This window comes from Mesoplodon densirostris, chromosome 17, assembly GCF_025265405.1.
Source record: "Mesoplodon densirostris isolate mMesDen1 chromosome 17, mMesDen1 primary haplotype, whole genome shotgun sequence".
Classification (NCBI taxonomy): Eukaryota; Metazoa; Chordata; class Mammalia; order Artiodactyla; family Ziphiidae; genus Mesoplodon; species Mesoplodon densirostris.
Genome location: NC_082677.1, coordinates 76,837,759 through 76,858,233, shown reverse-complemented (window position 1 = coordinate 76,858,233; position 20,475 = coordinate 76,837,759). Strand labels below are relative to the sequence as shown.

The 20,475-nt window shown below is 49.0% G+C and overlaps 1 protein-coding gene across 2 annotated transcripts in view; it reads left to right on the top strand.

Moving 5' to 3' along the window:
* Positions 1-19,291, top strand: part of TUBGCP3 (tubulin gamma complex component 3) — a 61,307-nt gene extending 42,016 nt beyond the window's left edge. For both annotated transcript variants that reach the window (XM_060079600.1, XM_060079599.1), the window contains exons 17-22: positions 822-957; positions 7,907-7,995; positions 8,121-8,252; positions 11,468-11,608; positions 15,700-15,816; positions 18,198-19,291. In XM_060079600.1, coding sequence (XP_059935583.1) covers positions 822-957; positions 7,907-7,995; positions 8,121-8,252; positions 11,468-11,608; positions 15,700-15,816; positions 18,198-18,356 — 774 coding nt within the window. In that variant the 3' untranslated portion in view covers positions 18,357-19,291. The remainder of the gene's footprint in view (positions 1-821; positions 958-7,906; positions 7,996-8,120; positions 8,253-11,467; positions 11,609-15,699; positions 15,817-18,197) is intronic.
* The last annotated feature ends 1,184 nt before the right edge of the window (positions 19,292-20,475 follow it).

Genomic DNA, 20,475 nt, shown 5'->3' with positions numbered 1-20,475 from the left:
GCCATGGCTCGCGGGCCCAGCCGCTCCGCGGCATGTGGGATCTTCCGGGATCGGGGCACGAACCCGTGTCCCCTGCATCGGCAGGCGGACTCTCAACCACTGCGCCACCGGGGAAGCCCAAAAATTTATGGTTTTAGAATCAGATTTTAGAAGCAAATGGATTTCCTGATTTTTCCCTGTTTAATTTACCATATTAATCTCTATTTCCTTTCTATTCTCATTGAGATTGTCATTTTTTGTATAGATTTAGTTAGAATGGGTACATATCTTAGTTACATAGTTATATCTTCTATAACACGGCATTATTTTAGATTCTTACAAATTCTGTGAAGAAGGATTTGGAAAGACAAATGTCATTTTGACAATGGGCAGGATAAAATCCATTTATTTCTACCCTTGATCTCCAGGGTATTACATGAGGTGTCAGGAGCTTATTTGTTGAATGTTCCTCCAAACTTTATTCTGCAGTAAGTGATGGACTGAGGGACCACATCCTGTGGGTGCTGTTTCCCTGTGTGAATGCAGTGGGATGTGAATGTCCCCCCTCAAGACAGTTCATAGTTGTAAGGAATTTCGGTCACACTGAACTTTTGTACATCAGGTCCGTTGAACGTGCTCTGACACATAAACGATCAGCGTGGTTGCTGTGTGATGACGCTTTCCTGAAGTGTGCTGTTGGTTGCTTACATACTACTTAGAACGTGTTAGAGTTGGTTGTGTGTTCTCTGGCTTTTTGTTTAAGGAAAAAAAAAGACTGAGCCCTGCCCTGGGAGGACCCTCACCTCACAGGATCCTGTCAGCCTGTGTTCTGCTCTTTCCAGGTGTTCACTCGAGAGTGTATGAGCCACTACCTGAGAGTGTTTAACTTCCTTTGGAGGGCCAAGCGGATGGAGTACATCCTCACTGACATCCGGAAGGGGCACATGTGCAACGCCAAGCTCCTGAGAAATATGCCAGGTAAACCCCGGCAGAGGGCGTGTCCCCACCTGGCCCTTGGTTTCTAGCAGCTTCGCAAAAACAAAAGTGTTCTTAAAGTAATTGAAAAGTGGTTTCTTGTGCTTTTGGATTTGTCTTTTGTGAAGAGGCTCATTTGTAATATGCTTATCTTGACTTCAGTGCAAATCAGGAAAAGAAATTGAGTCAAGTTAGGTTGTTTTAGACATTGAAGTTTCTTTTAGAATCATGTAGTGTTCATATATGTACTTTAATTTTTTTAAAAAACAGAATTTTTAAGGAAAGAAAGCCGTTTAATAAATCACTGGCTCACTTAAAATTCACTAAGTGTTTTAATTAACAAGTGGTCGTGATGCTCTTAGGCTCCTGGCCGAGCTTCCTCTGGACTCACTTCGAGAAGGTTAACGGTAGGGTCCCTCTGAAGTAGCTGAGAAGGAGGCAAGAGGGGGCGTTTTCTTTGAAAGCCTCTCGTGGTTGTGGACGGTAAATAGCCTTCAGCGTCCACTTTCTAGTCGATGAGGGCGGAGACGCTGGCTCCTGCCTCTGCCGCCCTCCCCGGAAGTCACACGGTCGGAAGTCACAGGTCGGAAGTCACACGGTCGGTGCGCCTGCCAGGTGTCCACTGGGCCTGCCCTCTCCCCCTCCCTGTGAGCAGAGGGGTCTCATCTTCCTCAGTGTCTGATCGAGATCATTTCAGCGCAGTGCAGATATTTGTCATTGTATCACTTCTCCTTTCGAAATAAACAGCTGTATTATTTTTAGCTGTGGGAAATCTGAGCTCTGTAACAGTTCTAAGTATTAGCTGGTTCTGATACGTTTTTCTGATTTGAATATCAGCAGTGTCTATGCGAATTGGCTTTTCTCTTATTTTGAATAGTCAGCAATGAGTTTTGTTTTCTACTTGAAGATAACTAATGCATTTACTTGATCAGTTTTCTGTGTAATTTTAACATAACTTGATCCTATTATATCATGTTCAGTTTCAGCTTCTTTCATTGAGCCTTTTCCCTTGTCATTGAAACTTCTTCTAAAATATTTTTAATAGCATAATATTGCCTCCTGTGGACATATCATTTTATCTTTTTGGTTGGACATATAGTTTTTTGGGGATGTTTTTTACTATTTTTCCACTAATATAAATAATGCCATAAGCTTTGTGTAAATATATATTTATATGCCTCTGAATATTTCTTTAGAATAGGTGTATTGGAAATGGAATTGCTGGGTTAACAGATACGAATCTTAGTTTTACTTTACATTTACTAATACTTATATTTCTTAGTATTTATATTTTAACTCTGTTGATACATATTGTCAGATTACTTTTCAGGAAAGTTTGTACCTGAAAAGTTTGTACCAATTTAATTTACATCCCCGTAAGCACAGCTGTCACTGGTTGATAATTGTCTGTGTTGCTGTTTTCTTTCATCTTTCTTCTTTTTTTTTTGACTAACATTGGATATTATGTTCAAACAAACTGTCAATTTGATAGGTGAAAATGAAGTTCATTTTATTTATTTATTTGTTTTCTATGAATTAAAAAAAATTTTTTGGCCACACCCCATGGCATGCGAGATCTTAGTTCCTCTGACCAGGGATCAAACCCGTGCCCCCTGCAGTGGAAGCGCGGAGTCCTAACCACTGGACCACCAGGGAGTTTCCCCACTGGACCACCAGGGAATTCCCTGGAAGTTCATTTTAATTCCTTTTAATGCTTTTTAAATTATCTTTGAATGTAAACACTTTCCTTTCTTTCTTTCTTTCTTTCTTTTGTCATTTGTGTCTGTTTTTTCAGGAAATTGTTTTTTTGCTCATGTTTCTGTTGGAGTGCAGCGTTCTTACCTTTAACTTATAAGGAAGTGTTTTAGTTATTAATGGCCAGGCAACTTGATGAACAGAGATCAACCAGGTAGTTAGTGTTTTTAACACAGCAGATTTAGAAATGTCCCACCAACCATAAATCTGAGGCAAAAATACGGAAAATGCTTCTGAAAGCAGCCCGTGGAGTCCTTCACATATGCACGTGTGTGTTTGGTCATGTGCACAGTATCCATGATTATCATCCCAGATATAATTTTAATAATATTCATCAAAATAAGTTGTTTGGAGTAAATAGTTACGCCTGAAAATGATTTGCTTAGAGCAAGAGTTTTTGATAATGGTATGCCAAGCCGATTAAACCCATTTTTATATATATTTGCCATTTAGGTAGACAGAAAAGATTGTTGATCTGAAATGGTTTAAAGATTTTTTTCCTTTAAAAAGAAATGGAAGTTCTTTTGTTAGGTTCAGTTAATCTAAAAACCGTTGCTATTAGTGGCAACTAAATATGTATTTCAAATAACATTTAGCCAGATGAAATAGACAAATACAGAACTACAGGTAAATGAGCTTGCTGCGTTCTTTCTCAGCCTTTGTGTCCTGGGGGGAGGGAGTGCATGGAGCTTCCCCCCCCACACAAAGAATGGTGTTAAAATAGTCTCCTTTTTGGTCCTCGTTGGAAATAAAACTGAACGAGGAGGAGGTAGGGGAAGTGGTCGGCTCCCCTGCTGGCACGGGACTTGTTTTCCTTTCTTGGTGATTAGTATGATAATGATTCCTCTTACAGTTGGCATTCTAGACTTAGTGGAATGGTGGCTCAAAGATGAGTAGGTGTTTTTCTCCTTGAAAGTTCCTTTTTGTGTGTGTCGTTTTTGCCCACGTGGGTGAGTGGGTAGTCCTCAGTGATCACACGCCTGTGAAGGGTTCTCTTCTTGTTTGCCAGACTGCTAAGCCAAGCGGTTACTGCTCTGCCCAGATGCTGGGCTGTACTGCCAGGTCGGGCTGTGGCCTCGAGGTGTTTCTTAGTCTTCTGCCTCAGAGTCCTCGTCTGGGTCGGGGCTGGTTGGCAGCACTTGCCTTCAAGGGTTGCCAGGATGGACTCTGGGCAGCGCTCAGCCCAGCACCCCTCGGGGAGCCCCACGTGGACAGGTGTCCTCACACTTGCCTGGCAGACAGAGGACGCCCGACGGTGGCTGCAGGAGGCCCTGACCGCTGACCAGCGGTCTTGTACCCAGGAGACAGGAAAGACCCAGGATCTTAACAACGTCCTTTGACTCCATAGCCTTGAGAAATGAATCTCATGGGTAATTTGGTGAAGTCACTTTTAAATATCATCCCCTCAGCTGTAGATAAAAGTTGAAGGAGGTGATTTTGAAATTGTGAGTAAGTTGTTTTAGGGTATTTTTTAGAAAGAAACTTCTGTAATTTTTAACAACACTCAAGGCTATTTCCAGTGAATCTCCAATTGGTCAGAAGCTTCTGGGAAAGATGTTCAAACCACACGGTCAAGCCTGTGAGAGCTGCTGGTGCATTTTAAAGCCCTGAAGTCCCTGTCGCAGCCTTGAGGGGCAGTAGAGGATCACAGACAGGTCTAACGTCTCACGCCTAAGTCCGCCAGAGGGGAGATGGTCATTCTTGGTGTCTGCAAAGCTATCTGCCGCCCCGTTAGTCCAGCGGGAGATGTACTGTATTTATGTATTTATTGGACCTCAGGGTGAATGTTGCTTTGCTTTGGGGATTTTTAGAATTATATGGTTATTTGTGGTTCAATTATAAAAACTCAAGTACTTTTTTTTTTTTTTTTTTTTTTTTTGCGGTACGCGGGCCTCTCACTGCTGTGGCCTCTCCCGTTGCGGAGCACAGGCTCCGGACGCGCAGGCTCAGCGGCCACGGCTCACGGGCCCAGCCGCTCTGCGGCATGTGGGATCTTCCCGGACCGGGGCATGAGCCCACGTCCCCTGCATCGGCAGGCGGACTCTCAACCACTGCGCCACCAGGGAAGCCCACAAGTACTTTTATTTTAAGTATGTTTTAAGTGTATTTTCAAGGTTCTGGGTAAAGAGATTCAAGGGCTGTTTCAGGTGTAAGTTGTATTTTTTAGGAGTTAAAGGACCAAAGTATACCTTGTGAATTCAGTCTGTATGAATGGGGTTCATAGTCGTTAGAGCCTTAACTGGGCAGTGAGCAGTTCCGAAACGCTTCAGCTCAGAGCGCTTGCGCTCCCCCGTGGGGAAGGGAAGCACTGAGGTGTTAGAGGGATTGCAGACTTTACCGTGTGGGTTATTTTACCAGATCCCTTTTCAGGAGGCAGTGCCCTCGGGTCCCTTCACTCGCAGAGGCTTTATCTTAGAAGGAGGGTGCATTAAAGATGCTGTCCTCTGTGCTCCCTTCAGACTCGAGAACAGATGACTTTTCTAGAGTGAAAATACATTTGGTAGTACTTGAAGACTATAAAGAAAATAACACATATTTTAACGTTGTTGCCAGATTTGCCTTGGTCATGGAAACCTTTTGAAGGGGATGTGAATGAAATAGTCAAGACATAGATGATGCAGATTGTCTCCTTAAATTTTGAGGATCGAAATGATTCACTCGGTGAATAATGGTTGGCCTACTCGGTGCTGCCCGTTCTTGGTATCCAGCGGTGGATGTGACAGAAAGGTCCCAGTGGTCAGGAAGTGTCTTGTCTCACAGGCAAGCTGGACGTGTCAGCAGGCACTCAGGGCACTTTGATCGTCGTTTGAAGTGGGAAAGACCAGGTGCTATGGGAGTAGGGGAGGGAGACCCCCACCAGGTGGCGTCATAGGATGGAGGGGCTCCCAGGCTGGCATCTGGAGGTGAGTGCGTTAGACGGGAAGAGTGGGGAGTGGGGGAGGGCCGGGGGCCCGGCAGAAGAGCGTGTTCAGAAGCGGGGCTGGGCCAGGTGCAAGGGCCTCGAGGCCGAGAGAGCCGGTGTGACTTCAGTGCAGCGGGGGCCAGGGAGGGTCCACCCCGAGGGGTGAGCTTGGAGGCCAGCAGACCGGTCCACCATGACGGTGTGCAAGGGTTACACAGCCCGGGGAGCCTGCAGCATTGGGGCTGAGAGCCGTGGGGTGGGAGGTGTGGCCAGGGTGGACCCCTGGGCCTCTGCTTCCAGGCACTGCGGGAGGAGCGGGGCCGGGCTGCCAGGTCAGGCGCACCCATGTGAGATGTTTTTAAGGGTAAATGGATCTGCAGCCCAAGACAGATCTGGGCAGGAGGAAAAGACTTCAGCTTAGGTGATACTTAGAGGAGACCCAGACTACACGGAGCAGTGAAACCTGGAGTCGCGCTCCTTCCCTGATGTGTGTGGAAGATGGTCCTGGAGCCGGAGCTGGCGAGTGGCCGCAGATGTGCTCTGGCCTCTGCACCGACCCAGGCCCTGGGCAGTGCGCGGTGTTCTCACGTCATCCGCCTGGAGCCGGCGTGAGACCTGCCGTTCTGCCTGCGATCTTGAACCTTCTTTGGTGGGAAAATGTCAGGCTGGGTTAGTGTAAACTGCAGACCCGCCTCACGAGGCTGGGAAACAGGCTGCCCCCGTTTGCTGTGAGTGCGGGCAGAGCCGTGCCCTCGGAATTGGTGAGGTTGTGCTGGACGAGGCCTCAGAGACACTGGGCTTCCGGGAAAGGTCCACCCGAGGTCTGTGATGACACGAAGAACACTAAAGAAACAGACCCTTCCACAAGGGGTTTCTAGACTATTGCATATCACAGACCGTTTCATGGAACTTTGCCGCTCTACGAAGAGATCATATCACACCGAGAAAGATCTGGAGAATCGGATTGGCACGTGCCCGCATGCCTGTGGGATGTTTGAATGTACACGGACGGCTCTCCAGGGGGACTGCCTGGCGTCGGGGGAGGACAGCCCGCCGTTCCAGCGCTGGTTAAATCCCAGATGGAGTTGCACACTGCAGTTACTTCTCTGAGAAGCTTACCTAAACCATAATGCAGATGAATATGGCTGAAAACAGCGTGTTCTCACGCCTTTTTACATTGAAAAGTAATTTTAGTTAAATAGACTTTGAGTGCTAGACTAGAAATCTTAGCCCCTCTGATGGTTTTAGTAGGAAAATTACATCCTTCACTCTGGACTTCCAAGTGAAATAGGAAGCTCATAGCTGTCTTTCAGAAGAATGTTTGCCGTATTCATGGATTGCCGATTCCTGATGGTACGGGGGATGTCAGGCTTTGGAGCCGGTGCCGCTCCTCTGAGGTGGCCGTGCTGCTTCTTCCCCGGCCGAGGAGGCCCTGCTAGACGAGCCAGAATCCCCACAGGTGTCGCTCGGTCCTCAGCTTGTAGAAAGCAGTGTTTTTTCAAGCACCACTGTTGTTTTTTTCACACCTGTTTATACGTCACTCCGTCATTACTCTTTGAGGAAGGGACAAGAATGATTTCTCAAATAACCGCATGCAGCGACAAGTGAGTTATCTGGGTAACTAATTGAAGGCCCTTGGAGCGGTAACAGAAATATGTCCGGTCTGACCCATATTAAAGGCATTCCCCCAGCGGAGCCTTCAGGGACAGTAGTATCCCATAATAGTCCAGCGGAGTCTCTGAACAAAAATGAAAAGTCCAAGCAGAGAATGGCTGCTCCCTGGTGACCTTCCAGCCTTTTCCTGGTTTTATAATCTCAGAGAACAGGAGTGGAGTCTGGGCCCTGCCCACCCCCCTCCAAGTTCATGTTTCTCTCAGGTGACAAGGTCACATTTGGTACTTAAGGAAATGTCATTTTTGTCGCCAAATAGCTAGGGAATAGTAAAAGTCTCACACAGTAGGCAGACTGACTGACTGTAAAGAAACCATAAAATTGAGCTTATATTTATTCAAGATATTGCATTATTGTAAAACAGAATTTCTCTAATTTTCAAATACAGTTATTTCATTTTATGCCTTTTCTTGTTAGATCCTTATATTCCGTAAAGTAATCTGTCACTGCATGATTAGGTGGCTAAATACGTGTTTAAATAGCACAGAGATGGACTCTGGCAAGGCTGTTTCCTGCTTTAGGGGTCGAGAGTGAAAGTGGGGGAGTTTTGGGGAAGACAGCTTGCAGGTGGCCAGGAGGGTGGGCTGTGCTGGTGTCTGACGGCGGGATCTGGCTCTCTTGCAGAATTCTCTGGGGTGCTGCACCACTGTCACATTCTGGCTTCCGAGATGGTCCATTTCATCCATCAGATGCAGTATTACATTACATTTGAGGTACGTTCGAATCAGCCCTTGATTCTGGTTGAGATCATCTTGTCTCAGGCCTTCGTGCTGTGCTTCGTAGAAGGTGCTGCGCCAGCGTGGCGCCAGCCCCTCTCTCAGGCTCTCGTCATTTCCAGGTGCTTGAGTGCTCTTGGGATGAACTTTGGAAGAAAGTGCAGCAGGCCCAGGACCTGGACCACATCATCGCCGCCCACGAGGCCTTCCTGGACACCGTCATCTCCCGCTGTCTGCTGGACGCCGACTCCAGGGTAAGACGAGAACGGACGGTCAGCCAGTCCTTCCCTTGGGCTCGTCCCCTGGTGCAGCCACAGCCCTGGTAGTCGGGACAGTCTTGCTGTTAGTGTGATGTTTCCCATCAGGGTTGGAGCAGTAGTGCTCAGGGGAGAACGTGCCTTGAACTGGGCATGAAAGGATGAAGACTGGTGGCACCCATCCACCTCCTGGGGGTGGCAGCGATGTCCTCGCGTGCTGCTCGGGGGGGAGTTGTCCTGAGGGATGGCCGTGCGAGAACAAGCATTCAGAGCCAGCTCCTCAGTTCAGGGGGTGTGGGCGGAGGCCAGGCCTTCCGGAGCCTCTGCGGCAGAGTCAGGACAGGCTGTCTGTCTGGATAAACCCCTGCTTGTTTGCTGACACTCCTTCCTGTAGGCCCTGCTGAAAGTTGCGTGTTCCATGTGGCAAGTCTTCCCAGAGCTTAGATTTTATTCAGAGATCTGGGAAAATAAGGAACACTTTGCTTTCACGTGAGACAAATGTGAAGTAGGAAGCAAAATTTCAAGTACATTTTTGACATTAAATGTGTGACTTTAAAGACATTTCGGGATTGCAGAGGGCTGCTTCCCACTGCACCTCCACGCACTGCAGGGGTCCTTCTGTGGGAACACGCTGCTTGAAAGGGCTTCTGTTTTGTCTGTTTTTTTTTTTAAGTAGATAGCTTTATTAGATATTGCCAGAATCCCTACCAGAAGCGTTGTGTGCATTTGCATTCCCAACAGCAGGTGCATGAGAGTGCGTTTTCCTACAGCCTTGCCAACAGAACATGTTGTCATACTTTTAAATTTTTGCCAGTGTGATAGATAGGTGAGAAATTATATCTTAGTGCTGTTTTTTTAATCATTTTTTTATAACATCTTTATTGGAGTATAATTGCTTTACAATGGTATGTTAGTTTCTGCTGTATAACAAAGTGAATCAGCTATACTTGTCTGGTTTTTTTAGTATATCTGGTTAGCCATCCATGGCTGGGAAAACAGGTATTTTGATATGCCAGATTTCATTATTAGAGAATTATTGATCATATGTACCTCTTTATAGATGCTTCAGATCAAAGATGCTTCTATATAGAATGTTTTATAAATATATTGAAACAGTGGCACAGGAGTAATTTAAAATACTTGGAGCGTAAGGAGAACTTAAGAAGCGCACACCTCAGGGCTTTCAGCCTTGATCAGTGCACCTCGTCTATATCAGGCTAGCGCTGTGGGCAGGTCCTGTGAGGGGTCTGCCTGCTGAGCCGCTTATGTTCAGTCCGGGTAGATGAGTGTCCAGGGCCCGACCTGATGGGCTGCAGGCGTTCGCTGCCACCGTGACCTTGTCCACTCGCACAGCGCGGGGCACTGCGGGCAGGTGGACCTGAGGCTCCGTCCTGCTTCTCAGCTTTTGAGCCCGGTGTTCCCTTGTTTTGAAAGAGCACGACATGCCTCTCTCTTCCCTGCGTTTGTGAGGATTAAATTGTGTGCTGCTCGTAAGCCATCACCGTAGTGCCTGGCACGTGTGAGTTGCTACTGTTTTTAAACAATTAAAAGTCATCTTGTGTGTGCGTGTTCTGCAGGGAGATTTACGATCGTTAGATCTAATGCTTTTTAGAAAACGTGTGAAGGGCTGAGGGTTGTCCCCAGGCTGGTGGATGAGGAGCCCGTGCACCTCCAGTGGCGTCTCTGCCCGTTTTGCACGTGTGGAGATTCCCTTGTAAACAGCTAGAGGCCACGCCGCTCACTGCCGAAGATGTCTGCAGGGGTGAACAGAATCCAAGGGAGAAAATATTTCTGCCTGTAACGTGATTTTCTCATGATAGTAAATGTTTACGTGTGAGTTGGTCCTGGCTATATTCATGGAAGGAGTCGTTTGCTGAGGCTTTAATGATCTTTCCTGAGATGGTCCGTCTACTGAGGGTTTTACTTTTAATTTGATGGTTTATTTAACGTAATCACTAGAGGGTTTTTTTTTTAAGAAACCCAATATATAAAACAAATTAAGGCAGTGTGTTATTGACATAAATTAAATGTATTTTTCTTACGTCACTTAGTAAGAAAAACAAGGCTGTTTGATACATGTAATTTTGAAATTGGAGGTTGTGACAGGTGTGTGTATACATTTTTGTAATTTCTGTTTGTGCTTTCTTGTGAAAAATCCTGGGTCACACTGTAAATTGTTGCAAACCAGTATCAGCACAGAAGGCACTTCTGTAGTCGCCCTGTCTGAACAGATTGCTGATAACAGAAGCACATATTGCACTCTTAGCTTGGAGTCAACGGCAGTAAGTCACCCCAGCTCCAAAAATAGTAAATTTTTATTTGACTACAATAAAGAAACAAACTAGAAGAAATAAATCCTTGTTAAAAAGTCGTCTCCAGTTTTTGTTTTGATTTTGTGTTACGGCTGAGACCCCACCAGGAACAGGCAGCTCGGAGCCGAGCGCACTGCTTGCTGCCCACGCAAGACCCCGTGGGCGTTGGCTCTCACGTTGCCTTTCAGCCCCCTGCCCCCCCCTCCGCTGGCGCCGGTGTCGTGGTGCTCGCCGTACAGCCTTGGGTTAGATGTGTATGGCGCGTGGGGATCATTTGGTGTACACACAAGACTGTGTGCGGTGGTCTCCTCCTTTCCGTGCCGCACTAGAGAAAGGATGCGTGACCTGCGGTAGGTATGTGCCCTGAGGAACCCCGTGAATTAGGGAGACGCACTGTCCCCCTTGGTTTAAAACCATCCTTTCATTCCTGGTGTAAAGCATGATACCTTTTTCTAAAAAACCTTGCAGAATTTGCTTTTTATACTTTTTAAAGAATTTCCTCTCTCATATTCTCCATGTCTGGTTTTGGTATGTGCCACCAAAAACAAAAAGTGTTTTCCCATCCCTTTCTAATCCTCGAGCAGTCCCACGGCGGATGCAGCTACGTGCTCCACACTTTGGAGTTGGGCAGCACCTTGGGTGGCCAGGTCTCGGTGAGGGTGGGAGGTGGTTTGGCCGAGAGCCTGGGCTCTGTCCGCTTGCTGTTGCTATGGTGATTCAGAATTCGCGTGTTTGCCAGGACCGGGTGGGTGTTCAGTCAGTGTCTGCTGATGCATGAATGAACAGCTAAAGAGCGCCTTGAGAATTTCACTAAGTGTCAATATTTTATTTGAAAAACTTAGTAATAAGCGTGTTGGGGGCTCTGTTCATAAAAAGAAAAAACTTGTCTTCTCTCCCCAGGCACTTTTAAACCAGCTGAGGGCTGTGTTTGATCAAATCATCGAGCTTCAGAACACTCAGGATGCCATCTACAGAGCCGCCCTGGAAGAGCTACAGAGACGCCTGCAGTTTGAGGAGAAGAAGCAGCAGCGTGAAGCCGAGGTACGGTTTTGGTGCTGGTGGGCTTGTCGGTTTAGATAGTGAACTGTTGCCACAGTGATTACCAGTGCAGCAGAGACTCTGCCGCTGAAACGTCGCTGGGGCTGTGTTCGTATCCACGTCCGGCTGGGATCCTGAGCGGCTGTGGACTCTTCTACAGGGGGCGGGGGCACCGTCACCATCCTCAGCTTTACAAATAGACGAAGGCAGCGTTCACGGGAAGCGCTGGCCTCTGGCCAGTGTTCCTCAGTAAGTGTTGAGACGTTCGTCTGCATCAGGGTCTCCGCTGGGTGGGGCCTGACTCTGCATCACTCTCCTCTGGAGCTGGTGGACACATGTATACCCGTGGGAACCGGATTTCTGCACGTCGGCTATTTTCAGTGACCTTACTGAAGTAGTTCATGTCCTTCATGACCTTGAAGTTCATGTCCTTCTTGACCTTGAAGTACAGAGATTTACTGAATGAGTTTGAGTCTTTATGGGATTTCTTGTATTGGATATAATCTGTACAGTCACTTTTTCAAGATGCTTATTCTTGGGGTGGTGACAGACAGATTGTTCAGTTGATGCGGTTGGATTAGTTTTATTTTTGAGTGTTCCCTTACAGTCTGTGTTAGAGGATCGTTAACTTGGAAGGGTCACAGCGCTTCGTGTATGTGTCGTGCCTTCAGGGTGTTTTAGAGATGGGTGTACTGCTCACTTTGTTTGCATTGCCAGGAGCAGGGGTTTGTGGCTGAGATGTCAGAGTTGACGACCCCTGCCCCCCGGGGCCTCCTGGCCGGGCCCGGGAAGCCTGCACACCAGACGGACTGAAGGCCCACGACCCCGTCACCGGCTTTGTGCCTTTGCTGACTTGACCTCTCTGAGACCAGTTTCCTGGTTTGTAGAATGGGAGTGATAATAAACAAACAGACTCCCCTGGAGCTCCTTATTTTCATGTGCTGGTGTATGTCAGCTGCTAAGTGTCCAGTGAATCCAGCCACGGCTGTGGTTTCTCAAACTGCCCACTTGCCCAGAGCTCTGCCCTTCTGGGGAATCACTGAGCTGTGAGTCTGCGCTCTGGGGGCACCCAGGCTCACTCTCCAGACTGTTACCCATCAGCGCCTCGGAGCAGATCTGCCTGATAAGGCAGGTTATTCAGCGCGTTTGTTCAGATGTGCTCGGGCTACGCGGGAGAGGGGAGGGCTGCGGGTGCCCGAGGAATGGTTAACGTTCGTGAGGCAGCGTGATCTGTGCGCTGTCGTCAGGCCTGAGGCCCCCGCGGGCTGGAGGGGCTGTGCAGGACGGCTCGGAGGGCCCGGGGCGCCTGGTCGGGGCCTCTGCCCGCCCCCGCCGCAGCGTCCCGCACTCTGCTGCTGCTGCTGGGCAAGGGCTCCTGGGGCCTCTTCCTCCTTCAGGCCCTGCCCTCAGTTTCCTGCTTTCTTTCCACTTCTCAAAGCCGTGTGTGATAATATGTCCAATTCACATTTAGGGCTAAAGGCCTTTTCTTTCTTCTTTTTTCTGTCTCACAATTGGAAATCTTGTTTTCTAGCAGGAGTTCGCCCAGCTCTTTGTTCTCTGACTCCACCTGCCCCCCACACACCTGTACACACCTGTACACACCACGGTCTCAGAACAGGCATCCTGACCCCCACACACACAGTGCAGCAGCCGTGCGATTTCCCAGCTACGTGTCCGCTACCGCAAGGTGACCTCCCTGAAATAGCTATTCCCGTAAGGTTTTGCCACCAGCTCAGTACCCCGTTAGATTAATTGGTTTCATTTTTGCTTTTAATTATTAGGGATAGCTTTTATTTATAAAACAAAATTGAATTTAACTATGTAAAATCGTTACCTGGCTGCAAGTACAAGACAAAGTGTTTGGACGCAGCCGCTGTGCTGCTGACGTGAATGTGCGTGTCAGCCCAGCTGTGAGGCGTATACCGCATTGTGACGCTGCATTATGCTATCCACTTAGAATTCTTGTGCTTTTTTGTATGTACTGTACTACAGTAAAATAGAATATTTAAAAAATGTGTTTGAAAAGACAAAAGGTAGTAGGGGAAGAAGAGATAGAAAGTAATATAAGTTTAGTGATTACTTCACCGTTTAAAACCCAGCATCGAAAGATATTTTTTAAAGCTCATGAAGTAGGTAAAACAGGTATACATATATTAAAAGATACAGACACGAACATAATGTCTTCTGAAATCAGGCAGCAAGATGGGGGCGCTCATCATTCGCCCTCAGGTTGGTTGTTAACGCTGTCTGAAGAAATAGAGCACAGGGATGGCCCGTATTATGAAGGTATCCTTTAAAGGCAACCACTTGAACAAACTTAGAAGTCTTCTGGTTATCAGAAGAAACACAGACCATATGGTAAAAGATGACCACCGTCAGGGAGACCAGAAGGCGTCTCACTGATACGATGACAGTGAAACCAGACGTGTCTGTCCTATCGACAGAGGGAGCAGGGCTAAACCCACCTCATCAAAGGAAAGGCCTCTGGGTAACCTCTGGTCTGGGGCTGCCCTCTGGACCCGTCGCCTGCTCGCCCACGGCTGAGGGCTCGTCTGGGCAGACCTGCTTGGTCGGGAGGTTCTGGGACAGAAGAGACAGGACATAGTGGAAAGGACGGACGACGCACCGGGCACTGAAGTTGTCCAGAGGGAAGCGGCTTGCCGTCGAGCGCACAAGGCAGTAGAGAGGACAGGGCCAGCTTGTGATGGAAGGAAGGGGTTGCGGTGAGGACCCGCCACGGCGGGAGGGCCGGAGGGGCGCTAGAGGTGACCCGTGTCTCTCAGGCCGCGGAGCCCCAGGACGCGATTCTGAAAATGCACAACCCTCATGTCGACGGAAATAAACGGGGAGAGAGTCACCCAGACGCCCGCTGAAGCTGCTGGGGAAGCAGCGAAACCCGGAGGCGGCCGGGCAGCAGGAGGAGGGCCCTGGTGAGATGAGGGTGAGCATGGACGGAGGGCGTCCCAGGCCCAGGGGGAGCAGAACAAGCCGGGCACCCACCCAGGAGGCCGTGGGGGGAAGACAGACACACCGAGGCGGTGAGGAAATGCTGCCTGCAGTCTTGCTCGGATCCGTGAAGTCAGCCTGCACACGGGAGGGAGATGAAGGGCTTTCTCTGGACTTGCTAGAGTTGACCCCAGGACAGAGGGCAAATTCTAGGCAGAACAGCAGCTCAGCAAGGAGCAAAGTCGCTTAGCAGCAGCTCTGCCACCAGAGGGGGAGCGGCCGGACCTCTGGGCGGCGTGGACAGCGCTGTGCTCGTGCGCCACTTCAGTCACAGGGAGGGAAGCGTCCAGAGCCTGCTTGGGAAGCTCTGTGAAGTTGACACCAGATGCGAGAATCTTTATACCAGACCTAGGTTGTACATGTTGATGGGAAAAGTCTTACAGAAAATACAGTGGAAACATTTAACAGAATATTGAGAGAATAATTCACCAAGACGGGGGTTTATTTGAGGAATGCAGGGGTTCAAGAGATCTATTCTTGTAATTTACCATGTTAATTGATAAGAAATGATCCTGTGATAATTCCTGCGTGTGCTGCTGGAAAGCAGCTAGTCAGCTTCCCCAGTGACTGAGAACAGTCTTTTACATGCATCTCGGCTAAGGGAAATGGTAAGAAACGTTCCCGTTCAAGTCAGGAGTTAATGCAGCGTGTGAGGGTGCCAGTGCTTTGAACCATCAGGTTCAGTCTACAGACACGTAAACTATCTGCACTGAAATACGTACAAAATGACAGACAGATACAAGGCTGTTTATTACAGCCTTGTTTCTAATAGCAGAAGACTGGTGAGCTGTGACACGTCATCTGAATTGTTGGACGTCACAGGATGTAACACTGTGGCTGAGGACCATTATTAAGGACAGTGCGGGAGCTCTCCGTGTGCTCATGTGTGTTGATGTGAAGTACTTGCGAGGTAGGTTACTAATTGAAAAGAGTAACTAGAGAACAGATCGGCACCAGGAAACGGTCACAGACGTTTCCAGCAGCACAGAGGGTGGAAACCAGCCCCCCGCCGCTAACACCCACCCCAGCCCCACCCCCCAGCGTCTTCCATCCAGAGTCTAACCCGTTTGCTTCCCTCTGACTCTCAGGGCCAGTGGGGGGTGACGGCCGCAGAAGAAGAGCAGGAGAACCAGAGGGTCCGGGAGTTCCAGGAGTCGATACCCAGGCTGTGCTCGCAGCTGCGCATACTGACGCATTTCTACCAGGTGCGTGTCCGGCGACGGGGCCGCCCACGTCCCACTGCTGTCCTCCCGTAACTGACGCTCGATGCCAGATGACGGAAGGGGCGTCGTTCCAGCCGGTCCAGCCTTTGCCGCCGGGTGGGAGTCCTGCCCTCGGTGCTGTGCGGCCTCCGGTGGCCCTTCCCATGGCCGCTCTGGTGGGCGCGGCTCTGCGGCCCCCTCCTTTGCGGACACGCGGGGAGCGTGCGGGGAGCTGCTGCGGGCCGGGCCTCAGGCTGCTGGGCCGCGGAGGCCACACGCTCTGTGTTGTCTGTCTCTTTTGAGGGTTTGGTTTCTGATTTCATGTTTCTCAAGGTGATTTTAGTGATGGAAATAGAGATGAAAAGATTTTATGAAGAGTTCTTCCACTCAGTTGCTGGTAACTAATTAGACAAATCAAGCGTTGAACCCCAGACCTTTAAAAATTATGTTTTTGTGCTATGTATTCATTGGTTCAGAATTCTAAACGAAACGTCACGACCCTGTTCCCTAGGCATCTCGTTTGCTTCCCAAGGTCCTCATACTTTTTAATTTTGAATTTTTCTTCAGCATAACTAAGGGGTAAATTTGTCCCTTTTGTAAGTGGCCTCACTTTGGCATTGGTCTCCTGTTACCTTTTTGTTGAAAACATGTTTCATAAATGGTGGTAATGACTGGTTTATGTCCAATGCAAAAATATCTGTTGGGCAGGTGTTTTGATGATGAAGCACTGTCTTGACCCAGGTCATATATGTGGTGTGGGTTCATAATTCTCAGAAATGGGTGCCTCATGGTTAGGTTCGTGCTGTTAATTAAGATAGTTGCCCAGCTGCAGAGGAGTACTCAGTAACCTAAAACGTGTCCAAGTGCTGATTTCTAAAAGGACAGTGGTGGTTACATGTTTTCCCGGTAGAGTTAGTACAGTTTTTAAAAAGTAATCTTAATGTAATCCCAGCATCACTTAACATTACAGCCTTGGGCTTCCCTGGTGGCGCAGTGGTTGAGAGTCCACCTGCCGATGCAGGGGACGCGGGTTCGTGCCCTGGTCCAGGAAGATCCCACATGCCGCGGAGCGGCTGGGCCCAGTGAGCCATGGCCGCTGGGCCTGCGCGTCCGGAGCCTGTGCTCCGCAGCGGGAGAGGCCACAGCACTGAGAGGCCCGTGTACCGCAAAAACAAAAACAAAAACAAAAACATTACAGCCTTGATCTTTGTAAATCAGTACCGTTCAGACTTCTTTTCTTGAACACATAAGTCCTTTGCTGTCTTCTTTGTGTCGGTGGCTGAAACACTGTAGAGTCTTAACAGCCATCCGTGCTTTGCTGCTTGTGAGCGGCCCTGGGCGCGGCCCCGCGGGAAGGCATGTCCTCACGTGTCCTGGTGGAGGCATCCTTTGTCGGCGTGTTTCAGTTTCACGCTCGCGAGAAGCCCTGGCAGTGTTTTGAGCAGATGGTTCCTTAGGGACTTTCTCCCAAGTCCTCCTCACCAGAGGGACGGTGACGCACACACACGCACGCAGGCAGTGTGTTCGCTCAGTGTAAAGTGACTCATGTCACATATACGCATCTGCACGCGTCCCAGCTCCCAGGAGCTCCACCAGAAGCAAGGGTGGGGGGCAGCGTCCACCCCGACAGTTCAGGAAGATGGACAACGGTGTGTCGGTGACCTTTTCTCTGCCGATCAGAGCTTTCCCGAGCGCTTCCCCTGAGCAGGTGACGGTCAGCTGACGTGAGACGTGCGGGGGGTTGGCAGGGATGGGGGTGTCCTCACTCAGCGACTCAGCCTGGACAGAAGCAGTTGGGGATTCTGTTCTGATAAGTTGAGTGAACACCTCTCACACCCTGTCGTCGTCTTTGCAAACCCCCCGATGAGGAGGTGATGCAGCCGCACTCTGCCTGCCCTCGGGGGCGGTCGCAGCCCGACACCCCCCAAGGCACCGGGACCCCGAGGCCATGGTTTACATCACGTGTCCGTTCCTGGTGTTCTCGGTTTGTCCTCTCGTCAGGGCTTTATGGTTAAATACTCTTTCATAACTCATGTGAAAGATGAAAAGTGTCACACTGAAGTTATCTATTCAAAATTTAAAAAATAGGATGTTTTCCCACCAGTTGCTTTGCTGTTTTGCTAATTCTTGTAGAACTTAGGGGCAAAAAGGAAAAATCTGTTGGTTAGTTCTTTTCCATGAAATTACTGTTGTGAATTTGCATTTGTGGAAATGGGCATCTGTTCCCCATGGGCTGCCCTTGGCTGGGTGAACTCTGGTTCCAGGGACAACCGCTAGGGTGGGTGTTGGTGGAAATAACCCCGGAGGGGGTTAAAGGCCGGGCGGTTGTGTGGGCAGCTCCTTCCTGGACCTGAGATGGGCGTGTGTCCCCTGCGTCTCTCCAGGGCATCGTGCAGCAGTTCCTGGTGTTGCTGACGACCAGCCCCGATGAAAGCCTGCGCTTCCTGAGCTTCAGGTTGGATTTCAACGAGCATTACCGTGCCCGGGAGCCGCGGCTCCGCGTGTCCCTGGGCGCCAGGGGCCGGCGCAGCTCCCACACGTGAGGCCCCGGCTGCAGGGCGGCAGGTACCGCTGGAGGCGTCGTCATGGAAACGCTCGCATCGCATCCTCGGGGACCGCCTGCTGCCCTCGATCCCAGCAACCTCGACAGCCCGGCCTCGGGCGGCGGCAGGGTCGTGCTTTCCTAGGTTGGAGTTGAACATATTTGTAATATCACTACGTTAAAGAGGCTGGCTTGCACTATTCAAATTTATTTTTCAAAGTCTTCATATTTAAAAGATACCACACTTTGTTGAGGCTTTTAAGCTCTCTGTGATGTAATTCATATTTGTCACTTTTTGAAAAAAACCACAGTTTCTTTTAGAGAGAATTAGGGTGATGGATATTCATCAGTTAGGGTGGTAACATCGTTGCTGGTTTTTTGGCATCCTCTTTAGAGACAATTTTTGTTAATATAATCAAATTAAATTGAAACCAAATGTCCCTACTAAAGAAATATATAGAGCATTTTATTTTGGTTTTTAGTGTTGTAAAATATTAACCTCTGTAAGGACCTTTCTATCAGTGCATTTACACGTGTTCTTTTTTTCTCTTCCTTCAAAGTTTACATTTTTATATTTAATTTACTCTCAGATAACTTGGAAAATAGTGTAGAAAAAGAGCAGGAGTGATGTAGAACAAAACGTCCTTAAGCCTAGATTTCTTGAACCATCAGCTGAATCAACATGTAAATACGGATGACTAAGAAAGGTAATGAAGTATTTTATTTTCAAGATTCTGATAAGCATTGGAAAGAAATTGTCTTGAACAATGAAGATTTCCTTTTTCCTTGCCTATTTTTTCATTGTAAATATTTATATACTACTGCCCAGATGCTGGGGGGACATTTTTTGTAAAAATGTCATATCGAGTCACATAAATCTGCCTTTATCATGTTGCGTAAGTGAAAACTTAGAAAATTAAAAGCAATTATCTTTCAGATGTGTTGGTTCTTTCTTGATTGTCTATGAAGAGACGTAGTTCACTTGCCAGGTTCGGTGGCTGGGGGTTGGCAGAGTTTGTGCTTCAGTATGTGAATTATTGAATCAGTGAAACCAAGAAATCAGACCGTGTGCAACTTCCAGTGCAGATCCAGAGGGAACGCCCCCCTTGCTGCTTGCGTGATGCATCCTTTCAGTTTTTACCCACGTGCGATTTCTTTGGGTGCAGAGTCCCTTTAGAAGAAAAGGGGCATCAGGGGTGCTGGCTGTGCAGAGATGGACCCAGGGCGAAGGTCAGAACTTCTTAGGATATACGTTTAATTTCAGTTTAAAAATTCATACAATCAGAAATTTGAAGCAGGTTTCTCTACTGCAGAGCTTCCCAGAAATGATGATGTATTGTGTATCTCCCGGAGAAACTGCTGGAAGCTTTTTGACCTTGGACACTGCTTTTAATTTATCTGAAGCATTTCTCCAGAGATGACTCCTCAGTAGAAGCCACTCTAGAAAACGCCACTCTAGATTTGGGGACAGAAATGCCCTTTGACTTAGGAGCCGTCAGGTAATCAGGCTGAGTCGTGGGTTGTGGAGTCGCTTCCGACAGGACCCCGGGCCGGGCCGGGTCGAGGGGCTCACTCAGGAGGGGCTGTGGGCCTGGAAGACGGAGGCGCTGACTGCAGAGGGTCAGGCAGCCTGTCACCCCCGAGCAGGGTCTCACCAACCAGAGTCGGCAGCGGCTTCAGGGAGCGGGGTGCTCCGTGCTGGGGTGGGGAGGGGAGAGCCCACTGCAGGCTGAGCCATCTCTGGAGGCAGGTGCCCCGCGCGGCCCCGGGAGGACAGGGCCGTCGTTTCACCCAGAAGGTGGTAATCATTCTGAGCTTTAGGTAGCGGCAGCTGGGGAGCTGTGTGCAGGGCCCGGCGCACGAGGTCCGTGGTCCTGGGGCCGTGTGCTCAGTGGAGAGAAGGCCCTGCCTGGGCCCCCGCAGGCCCAGCCCTCCCCCCACGCAGGAGGCCACTTGCCGAGGCTGAAGGCCGAAGGCCGTCCTAGGGCTCGAAGGACCTGCCACCCTCCCGCCTTATGGCTGAGCCTTGGACCATGTCACCAGCAGAACTCCCAGCGTGTGATTCTCTGTCACTGGGGAGGATGTGTCCTGCAGGCTTTGCAGGGCAGAAGGGCACAGCC